At 42.1% G+C, this 16,484-nt stretch overlaps 1 protein-coding gene across 1 annotated transcript in view; it reads left to right on the top strand.

Annotated features, from left to right (window-relative positions):
• ST6GALNAC5 (ST6 N-acetylgalactosaminide alpha-2,6-sialyltransferase 5) overlaps positions 1–16,232 on the top strand; it is a 175,103-nt gene extending 158,871 nt beyond the window's left edge. Inside the window, exon 5 of the mRNA XM_058716930.1 lies at positions 11,587–16,232. Within this exon, the coding sequence (XP_058572913.1) occupies positions 11,587–11,818 (232 nt within the window). The 3' untranslated portion in view covers positions 11,819–16,232. The remainder of the gene's footprint in view (positions 1–11,586) is intronic.
• The last annotated feature ends 252 nt before the right edge of the window (positions 16,233–16,484 follow it).

Genomic DNA, 16,484 nt, shown 5'->3' with positions numbered 1-16,484 from the left:
ATATTAGTTTTATTCTCATTTTGAAAGAATGTGGTAATTTTTAATGAATTAAGGAGGGCAATTTCTTCAACGGTAAGGCCTGTTTTCTAAAATTAAAATACTGCTCTGAGTCTCTTTTCCTCTTCACATCAGTAGCCTTGATTTGTGCTTCTAAGGCCAAGAGCACAGATATAATTACTTTGGTGTACCACTTTAAAGGGAACATACACACATCTTTGTTGCTACCTTAGGTTCCCACGTGCCCAGCCAGAGTTTGGTGTGTACTAACAGATGCACTGAGAGATACTCAGGGCCTGATTTGTGGAAGCCCAGTTGAAAATTCACTGTAATTTAAAGTAGCAATGTGGGTACCTTCAGAAAGCATTCTGCTCTCCAGGAATACCTGGTGACCTGCAACCTGATCTTCACATGGCAAAATCTGGGGTGAGGGCATTTTAAACTCGCTCCTTAAAATTCACACTTGCTTATATCTTCATGTGTTTTAAACCTAACACCTTCTCGAAGGCCATGGGCCTTTACACAAAATCTGCAATTTGGACGTTGGATGCAAGGATGTGAGTACTTAATCATGCTGCTTTTCCACTTTGCAACTTTTCTCCCACCCTCTTGAGCCCAAAGACCCAACACAGCAGCAGTACTAGTTTACATATGAGAGAAAGATTAGAAGGTTATACAGAATAGGCCTTTGATATTTGCCCAGACTCTCTCGTCCCCGTGGATGGCCTGATGTAGTAAGGAAGGGTGTGCATTCTGGAGTCAGAAGGCAAGGTTCAGGGCTCCACCTGGCTACTTACTAACCGAGTGTGAGCTTGAGCTGGTTGTTCAATCTCTCTGTGTCTCAGTTTCCTCCTCATTAGAAGTGGACATGATGATACTAATAGAGTCGGCCATGGGGTTGTAGGTGGATTAAATAAGTTAATACACATGAAGTGCTTGGACCAGCACCTATACATGGCAAGAGTTATCTTGGATCCCCATCCGGTTCTTCATTACTGAATCCATAGCCTTGTTTCCCTGTTTAGCAATCCATGTGCAAAAAGTAGGTAAGATAGTGTAAAAAAAAAAAAAAGCCCAACCTCCTCAACCCAACAGGCTAACAGAGGCAGTAAGAACAGTGCTTATGGGCATGCAAAGAGCCGTCAAAGTTGATAGCTGTATGGCAGATATAATTATGGAATATTGCCATTAGGACTCCAGAGAGAAAGAGCATGAATAAATTGAAATGTTAATGACTTAGAGCATTCAAGGAAATATTCCATTTATTATGGAAAACAAATGAAAGGCAAGTTAACCTGCCATTTCTCTTACTCAGAGCTAGTTCATCATGACTGCATGATCATAGGAGGGGGACAGCTTATGGGATGCTGCTAACAAGGGAAGGGAGTCAAGATACTGTTGGTGCACCGTCTGTTGCCACCGGCTCTGGCTTTCTGTTCCCCAGCCACCATCCCAAAGGTTCCACAGTTGCTTTCACAAAATGCTATCTCCAACAACTCTTCAGGAGGATCCCTGTACCCTGTACACGGTGTCCTGTCAGAGTAAGTGGAGAAGCTGGTGTCGTGTGGCAGAGAGGGTTGGGCTGCAGGGAGTGTCCTGCTCAGTGAGAATTCCTGTTAGGATGGTTAAGCAGGGAAGAGCGGGGCAGCACAGACTGACTCCCACATTCCTTTAATCTTTGCTTCCAGGACATGTTAGCTGAACCACCCAGTTAGAAACGGGGTCACCTTGAGCCTTGCTTCCCTCATCTGCAAGATGGTCATAAGAAAACGGTATTAAAAGCAAGCAGGTCATGGTGAAGGTTGAATGAGATCATGGATGTAGAATGTCTGACACAGTGCCCAGCACACAGTGCTCAGGAAAGACTTAAGGTTATGAATATTATTAATATATTAATATTATATTTTAAGATATATAAAATAATTATTAATGTTATCCAAAGTCCTTGAGAGTTGCCCCAAAAGGTACTAAGAATTTTGGGGGATTCAAAGAATAAAACACAGCTCTTGCCTTCTAGAAACTTACAGTAAGCTGTATCCACACAAAAATGTAATGAACCCAACACAGCCACTGGGAGTCAAATCACTTTTGCAAACAGTATCTACCACCAGAGAATGAAAAAGCAACTTGTAAGTCAGTCCAGCTGCTCATCTAACCATTTCCCCTTTTTGTTTTTGTTTTGAAAGAAGTTGAGAACTATATGGGCCAAGCGGGGTTCATGTGTCATGAGCTCTAGGACTTATGGAGGTCAGATATCCCAGGGTCCATAAATAGTAGGGACAGTTCTGTGAGGTGGCAGAACTCAAGCTGGTGAGTCCACCAGAAGATAAACTCTCTGAAGGCAGAGATTTTTGTGTATTCGGTTCACTATTTGAGCCCTGGTGCACAGTCCCACATGTGTTTACCTTCCTAGCCTATAGCAGATGTGTTGTAAATATCAAGAGAATGAATAGCCCTGTCCCCTACTCTCTCCTTAGTGCTCTTGTAAAAGGGTATTTGCATGGGTGAAAAAATAACCATTTCTGCTCCTCAGAAGCGATGGGACTTTGAGAAAGTTATTTGACCTTATTGACCTTAATGATCTTGGGCAAGTTACTTAATGACTATCCCTGAAGCCAGCACATTTTAAGGAGATGTCTAGCAGATGGTGCCCAGTTGGTGAGGAGAGCCTGGTTGCTAGAAAAGGAAGAACATATATGACCTCCTGTATGAACTGGATCCCACTTTTCTACACCATTGGGAATTGGCTTCACATGGCCTCCAGCTCCTACAGTATGTCAACACATGAGGCTGCTCTAGTGTACCTACCCATTCTTTTTTTTTTTTAATTTTTTTCAAAAATGTTTTTAACATTTATTTATTTTTGGAAGAGTGCAAGCAGGGGAGGGGCAGAGGGAGAAAGAGAGAGAGAGAGAGAGAGAGAGAGAGAGAGAGAGAGAAGCACAAATGGGGAAGGGGCAGAGAGAGGGAGACACAGAATCCAAAGCAGGCTCCAGGCTCTGAGCACAGAGCCTGACATGGGGCTTGAACCCATGAACTGTGATATCATGACCTAAGCAGAAGTTGGACGCTTAATCAACTGAGCCACTCAGGCGCCCTGTACCTACCCATTCTATTGCTTCCTTAAAGTGCCCAGTTTCTCACTGGAATGAAGAGTTAGGTACATGGGGTCAGATTTCAGCAAGCAAAAAGAGAGCCAACTGCTTATTTTTGGTAAATTAACCTTTTTAGCCTTTAAGACACAACTAACATCCTCAAAAGGAGTTATTTGCTAAAACTAATCACAGAAACTTCCATTCACTCAACTGACTCGTGTTGGGTACCGAGGACATGATCAGAGATGGAAAGGACAGGGTCTCTGCCTTCAGTCTCCTGACTGTAACTTGGACACAATTCAGTCAAAAGGGACAGAGGTTCACAAGATGACTGTGGGGGAAAATACTCACTGTCTGCCTGTCAGTAGCATCTGACCCACAGGGCTTTATTCAAACATCTACCTCTGGGTCCTTGCATCCCTCCGACCCTATCAGGTAGACCAGGGGCAAGGAGCCAAGACAGAAAGAATATTGGGCACACCTGTCCCCACTCCATCAAGAGCAGACCCACTTCTATCATAAGGGCTCTTATATAACAAAGGGTTGTGTGGCAAATAAGAACTTTGACAACCTCTGGTCTAAGATACAATCATGCCGCTTTCCAATCTAAATCAAACTGTCACACACTTTTCAGGAGAATCTAATCATTGCCCCTTATTGCCAGGGAAACCAAGGCACAGAGAGACCAAACACAGGGCTACTTCTGCAGTCATTTCCGTCAGCCTAAGGTGGCAGTGACCCACAGGGAATGTCAGCCACTATGTGCATGGAGTGAAGGAGGGGACAGAGTGTGAGGGAGTAGGGAAATAAAGTCTACTCTGGGGGAGCAAACATGAGTGTTTGCAATCCATGAGCGACTGATTCCCAAGATAAGGGAGCGTAAGTTCGCCTGTACGTGCCTAAAGCTGCCATTTTCCATCCAGCTCTCCTGGAGGTCTGGCCTCCCTCTCCCTCCCACCCAAAGGGCCTGATTTACTTCCAGGAGTCATTCATTGGCAAGAAAACTTCTAGTAGCCCCTAAACTATTAAGCACATGGACTCCTCAAGAAGAATGATAACCCTACATTCATATTTAAAACCACAAAATGGAAGGAATAGACATATAAATGGACATATAAATGGCAGATGACGGACACTTTACTTAAAACCTTGTAGAATCTAACACTGGTAAAAGTCATCTGACTAGCAGGCAAACTTTTCCTCCTTAGTTTGGTGCTACAGTAGCCCCCTGGCTGCTTTCCCCAACTCCAGCCTTTCTCTTTCCTCTCCAGACCCCACTGTGGCTGGATAAGCCACGTCTGACTCTGCCAGTTACACCCCTCCGCAGCTCCCCAAAGCTTTTAGAGCAGAGTTCACATTCTTAGCCTAGCACACAGCCTATCAGGACCTGGCTTCTGCATCTGCTTCAGCCTCATCTTCTTGCCTCACTCAGACTTCTTTTTGCCATACTGAAAACTTCTAAAGGAACTCGCCCTGCAGACAACGGAGGGCCTTTTGCCCTCAGTTTGGAATTCCCATCCCCACCTTCTTAATCTGGCTGATTGCTGCTGGCTCTTTACAATAATATTAATGACTGATATTTTCCTGGACATACCATGTGCCGGCCCTGCGCTTAGTATGAATACATACACCGTTTCATTGAAGCTTTATGATAATCCCATGAGATAAACATTATTATTATCGTGATTTCACATGTGAAGCTTAAAGACTGAAAACACTTGCCCAGTCATGGAGCCGGTAAGTGACAGAGCTAGGATTTGAATGCAGGTGTCCAGGGCCCCACTCCACTGTTTCACATACAGCAGGATCTCCTCCAGGCTTTCCCTCACCTCCTGAGGCAGACCCTACCTGGGCCCCCACTGGGCTCTCCATCACCCCTCCCCCGTCCCACCTCACGGATGCATTTGTCCATATCCTTTATTTGCCCGTAGTCTCTTCAAGAGGAGGGGTCGTGCCTCTCCACATTGTTATTGTGTCTGGCACATAGTATGCATTCAGTATTGATTGATTCAACAAATAGAGGAAAACCTTCCTTTCCTTGGCAGTGTTTAAGAAACTGATTTTATATTGATCCCAATACCGAAAGTGCCGGGGAATGAAAAGTATAATTAGCAAATGGCAAATTCAGATTTCAAGGGTCTTGGGAAGTCAGTGGTGGCCACCTGTTTTCATTCTGTGCCAGAGCCAGTGCTGGGCCTTCACAGAGGGGCTCGGGCATCAGGCAATTAGTCTCCATCCTGCCTCTATCACTGACTCCAGGCTCATCAGTATTCTGAAAGCTGGGGAAAATTAATGTCACGCTGCACCAGAGACAGTCTCAAAATATATTATTATATGGACAGTAGACCCTTAAGTCATGCCATATCCATATAGGAAGCCAAATCCATTCTCTCTGGATGAACTATAAATTGCAATGAAAAAAATCTTGTTATCATTGCCTTCCAAACTAAGTTATGGTGAGTATTTTTAATCTCATTTTCTACTGTAAATTATTTGCGATAATAATGGGCCAAGCATTTAAATTTTACCTAATAATCTTATTTCTGGTCATACTTAACACATTACCAAGTTTACAACTCTCTGTCACCCATCATTTCTTGAGTATTAATTAGCAGAGTAATGACTCAGAGTGATCACTGTCATGGAACTAAATTAATATCTCATCCATAATGTGAAGGACATCTCAAAGGTATCGTGAATATCAGAGAGTTGATTCTGCTAGAATTATTAGCTAGTGAACATTAATAAAGCTGCCAGTGTAACAGGGAAAGTTCCTAGTTGGCGACAGTCCACAGTATTGAATCAGATGCTTACAGAGGACAGGTGTGGAATGGTAATGCGCCTGAGAGGTTCACATTTTATGAAGTAGACTTCAGATACATTTTTGTATTTTTTCTTAGATGCTTATCTTTGCCATGATTTCCTTCTTCCGTCTTTGCCATAATTTGACCAACTCTTAGCAGTCATGGGGTATTTTCATTACTCTCTTCTCCTATGGGTCCACTGATCTAATAAGAGATATTATAGCACCACCTGAGGTGCCTGGGTTGGGAGTGAGTGGGGGGTTCGGATGACTCACTTTGGCTCTTTGCCCTGTGAAGCACAGACAGCTGCAGGCTCTCAGTGCTCTCTGTGTTCCAGATTCACCGGTATTATTCCACTGGCTTCCAAGGTGTGCAGATGTTTTCCTTCCAAAAGAGGCTGTAAGGACAAGAAATTGAGGCAACACAGTAAAGGTGACTCAGCAGGTCTCATAGGGATGAAGCAGATGTATAGGAAGTCCTGCTATAGGCACATTTTCTTCTGAATGCTACATAGTGTCCCTAAAGGCCCCCAGTGCAAGCCAGTTTCAGAACACCCTAGACCCTTGACAGCTGTTGATTTGGCTCTATTCCTCAAGCATTTCCTAACTATCTACTGTATGCCAGGTACCATGCCAAGCATAGAAGTGTGTTTAGAGAGTGTCTGAGAGCTCTAGAGAGAGGCAAAGCCACCGTTCTCTCCTTGGGTCACTTGTAGCCTTGTAGATAGCTCAGCCCAAACCAACAGATCAGGGTTGATCCAGATCATGCCCAGAAATGAAAGTATTCTTCCATGCCTGCTAATACTGTATAAGGTTTCCTCCAGTTGTACAGCTTAGCTTTAGAAGATTCAAAAATGGGATATTCCAAACTCCTGTTACCATTAATATTAGTGAACATGATTGGAAATGAGCCCGAGGCTGGGAGGTGCTGGGAGAATGCAGCCAGGACAGAGTTGTTCCAAACCATTTTCCAATAGGAACCTGGGGTGCCCTTGGTACAGACATCCACCCGAAGGAGCAGAAGTTTTTCCAAAATACAGAGCTTCACCCTTAGGAGTACAGCTTTGGTCCAAATCTGAGCCCTGAAAGTCTTCAGTTTTTCTATGCATGAGTTCTGTCATCTGTAAAACAGGGGAAATAACAGTACTTCTCTCCCAGGGGCACTGTGAGAATTAAATCACGTGAAGTGCTGTGCACTCTGGTTTGGGCTGAAATGGTCGTATCTAGCTTCTCGCATGGCCCACGAGTGAGGCTGTGTGCTTAAAGCCAGGCACTGGACACCACCTGTGTGCCAGAGGCTCACTCAGAAGATGGAGCAGTGATGCTTACCTTATACTTACTTACTTGCCTGATGAAGAAATGAAAGAGATAATGTAAGTGAAGCACCAAAGCCTAGGAGGTACTTAACTAAATCACCCACCTTCAACCTAGATGCATATTATAATCTCCTAAGGCACTTTTTAACGTTACTGTTTTTTAAATTTTTTTTCTGAAGAAGTTTTAAATGTACCAAAAAAGTTGCAGTCATAGCACAGAGAATTCTTGCATACCCTTTGCCCAGCTTCCCCTAATGTTAACATTTTGCATAATTATCAATACTAAGAAATTAACACCCATACAAAACTCTTACCTGAACCTTGTTCAGATCTCACCAGTTTTCCTGCTGATGCCCTTGATCTCCTCCAGGATCCCTTTGCGTTTAGTTATCCTGTCTCCTCGCTCTCCCCTTATCTGTGACAGTTTTTCAGCCTTTCCTTATCTTTCATGACTTTATAGAATCTGGGCATTAGTGTCGGAGGCCCCTCACTTTGAATCTGTGTGATGTTTTCTCATGATTGGATTGAGGGTATCCATTCCCAGGGAGGGTAAGTGAGAGCAGTAAGCCCTTCCCGGCGTCCCATGTCAACAGGCACATGATGTCAAAGGTCTTTTTTTTTTTTTCTTTTCTATCTTCATGAAGGAATCAGATGTCTTATTACTGGCAATGTTCACCTTAATCACTTGGCTGAGGTGGCATCTGCTGGGTTTACTCACTGTGAAGTTATTATCTTTCCCTTTGTCATTAATAAATATCTTGGGGGAGACACTTCATGCAAATAACCTATTTCTCTTCATCTTTTTTCCCCACTAATGTTTCATTCATCTGAGCACCTTGCCTGCAACAATTATGGGGTTGTTTGAGTGGTGATTTCTCTATTCCCTCCTTCTCTCTAGATTTATTAATTGGAAATTTTCTGTAAGGAAATGCTGTTTCTTCTTCCTCATTTATTTATAGATTCAGTTATTTATTGAAATCATCATGGACTCGTGGACATTTATTTTATTTTATGGGTTTTATAATCCAGTACTACAATTATTTATTTTGATACTCAAACTGAAGGCACTTTTTAAAATACTCCCATGCCTGGGACCATCTCCAAATCAATTAAACCAGAACCTGTGGAGGTGGAACACAGGCAATGATATTTCTTTAAAGCTCCCTGTGTGCACTCAATGTTAGTTCTTTCACTTCCCCTCCCCTCTGCTTCCTCTGTAAAGAAACAAAAATCCTTCTGCACATGATTTTGCAGGATTTATTCCTGAGGTGGTCCTTGGAGCGCTGCTGACAAGCTGTAGCCACGTGGGGAACTGGCTCTGTGATTTTCTCAGCACTGCTTCCCACCGCCCCCACACCTTCATCCCCAAAACAGGAACTTGGGTGCCAGAATCCTCCCTTTTACAATGGGAGCCTCCGGTGTGGAAATTCTGCTGATATTTATTGCTGTTTTCATTTGGGTCAGGTGGAGGAAGAAAAGGCTATGGCAGCCTTTAGAAAGTCAGGTTTGAGAAAAGACCTAAGGAATTAAGACCTTCCACTGCAAAGGGCTTCCTGAATGGCACAGCGGATTGCTGCTGATGGCAGGCTTTCAATCGGGAGGGCTGTTCCTGCAGTCGCTTTGGCTCTGCCTTCTCAAGGCCCACAAAGCACTCCTCTGCCATTTGGACAGAGTTTCTAAAGTGTGGAAACAACCCTCACCTATGTGGACGCTTTTGAAATCATAATAACTAAATGTGTAAACTTAATTCTCCCTTTCGGTGATCAATATGGAGCCAGATAAGTTTTCATTCAAAGAGATGGTCTTCCTGAATAAGGAAATTGATCCCCATATAGCATCCTTTAGCTGGTTTCCAATTTCTCTGTATTTTTAGATGCCAACTCAATCTCATGATATTTTTGGAAACCTAATTGTTTCTTTAATCAGATTGATGCCAGTAATATGTTCAAAGTGTAGATAAATCAGGTTTAAAACCTGATTTAGGGGCGCCTGGGTGGCGCAGTCGGTTAAGCGTCCGACTTCAGCCAGGTCACGATCTCGCGGTCCGGTCCGTGAGTTCGAGCCCCGGGTCAGGCTCTGGGCTGATGGCTCGGAGCCTGGAGCCTGTTTCCGATTCTGTGTCTCCCTCTCTCTGACCCTCCCCCGTTCATGCTCTGTCTCTCTCTGTCCCAAAAATAAATTAAAAACGTTGAAAAAAAAATTTAAAACCTGATTTATATCAGAATAAAGGCTTAACCCAAAGTTTGCCATGGCAGAGTGAATTTGGCAGAGTGAATCTGAGGACATTTGTCTGACCAATTTCTGGGTTTTGTTGTTTATTCTTTTCTTCGTGGTGGTCAGTTCCAACTTGAATTCTTCCTAGAGTGTATTTTCTGGACTGAAGATATTTTCTACTAAATTTTAAGGGGCTTCTGTAGTAAGTTTATAAGGGAAATCTATATTAACGAAACAGGCTTGGACCTGATGTTTCACTAGAGAATGCAGAGATACTTCGAGATGAGCATGATAGAGATGCGGAGCATTAATTCAGAATAGCATCCAACCCAGGATGAGGAACGTTTAAACACTGCATGACAAAAATACATCTCACTTCCTGGAAGAACTTTAACCTCAGAGGAGAGGCAGCTCAAAAGGTTTATTGTTGTCAGAGCCACGAACTTGACACCCCTCTTGATAAAAGACTTCGATCCCTGACCTCAGTAAAGTTGCTACTCTAGAAGCTATTTGTGTATTGATCTCCTCTGAAGAAAACAAATAGGTGTCTAGCAGGATGAACATCTCTGGGAAACAAAGTTAGAGTAGAGTCCGAATTACTGGAGTGGGGACCCCAAGGCTCCAGGCATGGAAATGTGGTTTGCCTGGGCCTTTTAAGAGAAACACTAAGCTCTGCAACAAAGCCAATTGGTGAATGTAGCTCAAGATAGAAAGGTTTACCCTGCTGGGATATCTTGACTAATTTTGTCATCTAGGCTTCAAGACTGCAGAGGTAGCGTGGACTAGACTAGAATGGAAACCAGTCTGAGGTCAGGGCTCTTTGGGGGTTAGATGTGTTAGTAACCTACAACAGGGCACCCAACCACCCCCACATGTTCATCCTTTGCCCACTGCCTTGAAGAAATGAGCCAGTGTTTCTCATTTGGAGGGAAATAGGGATAGAGACACAGAAAAAATATTGGGCATTTTTTCAATGCAAGGATTAAGGATTTAGAATTTCTGGATTTGAGTCCATAGTCTACCTAGAGAAACAAGAGGAAAGTTGTGGCATCGTGCTTGCTGTCTTTCAAACTAGGATCATCAACTTTCCATGTTGGAGGAGAAGTTGTCTTTAGAGGTTTGCTGTTTAGCTGCTAACTCCATATACATGTCTTTCAACACCAGAAATTCAAAAGTTATTTATTGAGCACCTACTAGGAACAAGACAAAGGCCTGCCATCACGAACAGACAATAAACAAGTATAAACAACAGCAATTCTGGAGAGTGGTTAATGCTTACAGTCAATCTCACTGAAAGGGAGCAAAGGGGCAGGTGTCAGGTAATGCCTCTCTGCAGGGGATACATTTAAGTAGATCCCCAATGGTAAGAAGGAGTGAACTGGTAGGAGCACGTGACCACCATGTGACTGCCCTCAAATTCAAAGGCCTCAAGGTCGAGGTTGACCAACTTGACGACCAGAAAGACCAGTATGTCTGGAGCATAGTGGGCAAGGCTGGGTTAGGAGAAGACTCTGGGGAAGAACCAACTCACTTAACACCCTATAAGCCATGCTTTTAGGATAATTAGAAGCCTCTGGAGGATTTAGCAGGGGTGGAATGGGGAAGGTGATGTGATGTGTTTTTGTTTTGTAAATAGCTGCTTATGCTATATAGACTTTACAGGGCAAGAGTAGAAGTAGGAACTTTTAGTAATACGTAATTTCTAAATCCCCAAAACCTGGGGGTACCTGGGTGGCTCACTCGGTTAAGCATCTGACTTCAGCTCAGGCCATGATCTCACAGTTAATGGGTTTGAGCCCCCTGTCGGGCTCTGGGCTGACAGCTCAGAGCCTGGAGCCTGCTTCAGATTCTGTGTCTCCTGCTCTCTCTGCCTTCCCCTGCTTGTGTTCTCCCTCTCTCAAAAATAAATAAACATTAAAATAATTTTTTAATACCCAAAACCTGAAGGTCCTATGGTATACTTTTACTCTCTCTGTTTGATAATGACGGTCAGCGCATTTATTTCACAACCCCAAAACCTTTCCACTTGCTTACTGTGTACATCTCAGAAAAACTATTCATTGAAATTTATTTAACTTGGAAATATGAGTTGTGCTTATCAGCTTAATCAGCCAAAGGAATTTTTTCCCCTCTGTTCAGCTATCTCATTTTCCTCCTACAGGGACCCCAATCACCCTTCAGTACCTTATCACTATTACGAACCTTTTGGACCTGATGAATGTACAATGTACCTCTCCCACGAGCGAGGACGGAAGGGTAGTCATCACCGCTTTATCACAGAGAAACGCGTCTTTAAGAACTGGGCACGGACATTCAACATTCACTTCTTTCAACCAAACTGGAAACCAGAATCACTTGCTATAAATCATCCTGAGAATAAACCTGTGTTCTGAGGAATGAGTGTGCCAGACCGAAATCTCAAGTACGTACTGTATCAGACACCAGGCCACTGAATTTTCTGAGCCACTAGACACAAAAGAGGGACAAAACTGCGAGCAGGAAACTCCTCCAGAAGCAACATGTACAGATGCCTGTGAGGCATGACTACCAAGCAGTGCAGTTGGTTTGTAAGGAGAAATTCCAGAATTAATATGTCCTAATGAGTATCATCCCTTTCAAAAGGGGTTACCTTAGGAGCTAACCACTCATTTCAGTGATGCTGCCATGGCTAAAAATCATTCTGGATCTCTTAAGTATTGCCTTCAAAACTGAAACACAAGCAACTCAACAATGTTAGTTGTATTCCTTTATAGAAATACCACATCAAAAGACATTTTTCTATCAAGTTGTATCCTAACCTGATCTATAATCTTTGTCATCTGTTGGGCTCTGTGTGTGTGATTTGTAAAAAAAAAAAAAAAAAAAAAGAAAAAAAAAAAAAAGCAGCCTGAAAGTATGGACATGATTTCTGAAGAGCACATCTCCACTGACTTTCATAAAACAAATGCCCAATATTTATTTACTGAGAGTTTTTTAGTGCACTCTAGGCCAGTATTTTTATAGATTATGATTATGTGGTAATTTATCCTTCTTAACTCTTTTATCCTGAATGATGGTTGGAAAACACCTAGAATAGGGTTGGCGAGTGACTGTGTTCACGATGCTCACTGTTAGCATGCCATTGGCTTGGAAATGTTGCATTGTATTTTTTGAACCCTTAGGCTTCAAGAATAGCCATGACATTTTCTAACATAAGGAAATGTTCTAAATGACAAAATTGAAAACCAAAAACTGTGTTATTACAACAAAACAATACTAACAAAAGAAACTTAAAGATAGTTGTCTTTAGTAATAGTTGATGTAGGTTACCTGACGTAAAACCCTCGTTTTCTTGTCTGACAATGATGTCCCTGTACCAGACGACCGCATACTTTTCCTTCCAAATGTAACATTCTGTGAGCCTCTCGTTGACGCATTTAAGGACTTTGCACTTGGAATGATGGGGCTTCTGCAGTAGCAAAAGCCTGATTATAGGGGATCTTTTCATTCCCCTGCTATCTATCTCCCTCTGTGGTTAAAAACATAACTTCCTTCCTGGTCCCCATTGGCTACAAACTGCCCCCCTGCTTTTCTGGTGTTTCTTGCACCACAAAAAAAAAAAAAAAGAAAAAAGGAAAAAACCGAGAAAGACAGAGAACTGTGATGGTCCCTGGCTCCAGGAACAAGGAACTGTCTTTGAATCAGTGAGAAGATAATACAAGGAGATTCCCTAGCATACGACTCATTTATCCTGTGAACTCTTCAGATTCACTCATTGCAAGTCATACATACATTATATTCACAGCCATTCCCTGGTCTGGAGGAGTATGAAGGACTTATTTTATTCAGGGCCAAGATATCAATTACTAGGAAAGATCTTCGTTTAAGCTGGTGATATTCTTCAAAAATAGTCTTTTTAAAAAATATACCAGTGTTTTCTTTACACATGACTTAGAAGGCGTTAGCTTTTCCAATGTTAGATTTGAAGGCACCAGCAAGTATTATGTATGGACTGACAGTGTTTTACAGAACATGACCTGACCTGTGATTAAAGAAGGTTTCTCACATTGCCACTTCCTTTCCCTTTCCTTAATTACTGCTAAGATTCCATTCCCTTGCACTAACTAGTACTATTAATTATATGGAGTGCTGTGCTTGAGATGCAGACATAGTCCAGATATTTATACAGCAGAAACAAAGTTGGTATTATCGTGGTCTAGCTTGAGCTGTTAAAAGCCAATACAATTGAAATGTATGTGTTCTTTAAATTTTCTCATCGCTTTTAAAGAGACTGTAGAATTTTATTCCAGCACAGCCTTCTGCAGCATGGACTCTAAACACACGATACTTTGTGAACGTATGAAAAAGAGCATGAATTTCATGATTGATTTATAGGCCACCTTTACCATCGCTTGAAGACATTATTTGTTCAGATGTAAGTGGGCTCCTTTAACAAGTTTTATTTTTATGGAAATTTGGAAAGGCATACTTGGGACATGTGAAGATATAGCTGTATTACCTACTCTAATAATATCTCAAATGCCTGTGTTATCTTTAGGTTTTAGGATTTGTTTTTTGGGGTTTTTTTGTTTGTTTTTTAAAGACCATCTGACAACTCCCATCTTTTTTGCAACTTCTTCCTCCCAAATACTCAAAAGAGTGAAAAGCAACCAAATTCTGAAATTCCTGGCTTCACTGGGGCCATAGCTTAAATCTAAACGTAGCTAAGATATGTATGTGGATTTATATTTTTAAAAATATGGTATAAATAAGTACAAGAATTATCACATGGGCAGTGGTTTTTATTATAGCATTTAAAGAAAATGCCTAGAACTCTGATAGATTGTGCTGACGGTCCTGACTGTGGGCAATTGAATTCTTATCTTGCCAGTGTCGTTTAGTGACTATGGGTCTCAACACCATTCAGCACCATTAAACATCAGCTCTGATATAAAAGGTGACTACAGAACCATGTTTACAGACCTCAGTGATTTCAATATCCATTTGTGTTGGAAGCCTTAGTCAGACTCGTTATGTTACACACCTTTTTCTTCTTTCCCAACTGTGTCATCAGCTACCTCCTAGCTTTTAAGACCACAATAATACAAAGCCACAGCTGGCCGATCCATGGCGTCTGTTATCTCAACGCAAGAACATTTGGCAGAGGCCATTACAATAGATAGCCATTATGGGCAAAGATACAGGAATTCACAAACAAAATCAATCACTTCAAATGGCCCATAAAAAGAGGAATCTTACATTTAATATTCTACAGTAAATATTCACCCAAGAAAGCGTACATTAAAAGAACATTAGGAGGTAAATATTCAGTGTGCTGCATGGGGACTTTGCTGTGTGATTTCCATTATGGTTAATGGGTGTTTGGTAACTAAGTCCCTGTGCTTCACTAACCCTGGTATGTGCTAACCTAAGGGCTAGACATAAAACCAGAGCGATTCAGGAACTTCCAAGGTCCTAAGACTTCAGAGTGAGAGCTTTTCTTCAAAAAATAAATGAAAGCAAAACACAAAATACTGCACCTGAAAGAGAAATTTGTGTGTGGTCTCTTGGAATCCTTAAATTACTGCCAGGTATGTGTATGTGTATCAGATTCCAAACAATGCCTCTCAAGACAGATTACCTTTGTGTGCTGAAATAGTCTCCATTACTGATCTATTTTAATTACATTAAAATTGAAGGATATAACCTCATTCTGAAATAAGAACTCACCTCAAAAGTTAAAATTATTGACTTGGAAGCTAAATGAATGGTAGGTACAAGTGAAAGGAACACATTGGAATTCGGTCAGGATTAATGCACTGTGATTTGAATACATAGGTACCTGTTTAACACCCACACAAATATTTGCCCTTATGTAGGAGTGACCTCATTTTGGAAATATACTCTGAATTCCACTGGAGTGAAGATTCAGAGTATTAAATAGATTTACGTTGAGATCTCTATGCTCTTTACAGTGTTAGGAGGTGATCTTCTAACATATGTCATATGTCATACCTGATCCAGTGATTCCTTCCATCCTCCCTGCTTCTCTCTTGAACCTCAGTTCCATCTTTCTGCTGTCATTCTCTCCTGATTGTCTTCTTTTGTTTACACTGGGCTTTTAAGCCAGCAGTCTTTGGAGGCTGTTAAGGTATTCCTTGTAGGTTTTTAAACTAGAGACCTACTTGGGGACCAGATTCAGGGTAGGCCCTGCCAGGCAATGACCATCGCAGGTGGGACGACTACATCTGGCTATGGGACTGGGTACTTCAGAAGTACCATCCGGGTTTGACCCCAGGCTGGAGGAAGTAGGGAGGGGAGGAGTTTCAGGACAGATTTTCTGTGCTAAAACTAGGACAAGTCCCAGGCAAACTGGGACAGTGGGTCACCTTATCAGAAGGACACCTCAAAGAGTACTATAATACTTAGGCCTTGGGGGGAAAAGTGAATCTGCTACCTAGGTTCTAGGACATCCAGAAAATACTTTGGAGTGGAAAGAGATGAGAGAGGGTCTATAGGCTTAAAAAACGAGCAGGAGGAAGCCCTCTATTCTAGCCCACTCATCCCTACCTACTCAGGGTATTGAGCCGCCATAGAAAAGCAAAAAAAGGCTGTGATTGTGTTTGTTTTTACTCAGTGCCCTAATATTATATGCTACCTTGAATTGTCCTTGTCTCTTTATGTATGTGTCCTGTTAGTCTCTTTAGATTGTAAGCTCTTTGAGAGCAGGGACTGTTTTTCCTTTGTCTTTGTAGCCCCCTGCCTAGTACAGTGCCTTGCACCCAGTAGGCGCTCAATAAATGTCTGTTGTTGATGATGACCTCTTAATGGTGGCCCATTGGATTGGTAATTGGTATATATTCTTCCATTTGAGAAGTATAGGAGACAGAAAAAGTGATGAAGTAGTTAAATTTTAAGTGAGTTTTTACAGGGTCAGTCCTCAAACCTATAACATTTTTAATCAACAGAACTGACCTAGATTTGGGTAGGATAATGTAGCTGAATTCATTAGGTTTGTTAATGTTGGCTGTACTGAACACACAGACAAAGTGAAGTTCAGCAAGCTTTGTGTTCTCACTG

Source organism: Neofelis nebulosa, chromosome 2 (genome assembly GCF_028018385.1).
Source record: "Neofelis nebulosa isolate mNeoNeb1 chromosome 2, mNeoNeb1.pri, whole genome shotgun sequence".
Lineage (NCBI taxonomy): Eukaryota > Metazoa > Chordata > Mammalia > Carnivora > Felidae > Neofelis > Neofelis nebulosa.
This window is presented reverse-complemented; position numbering and strand designations above follow the sequence as displayed.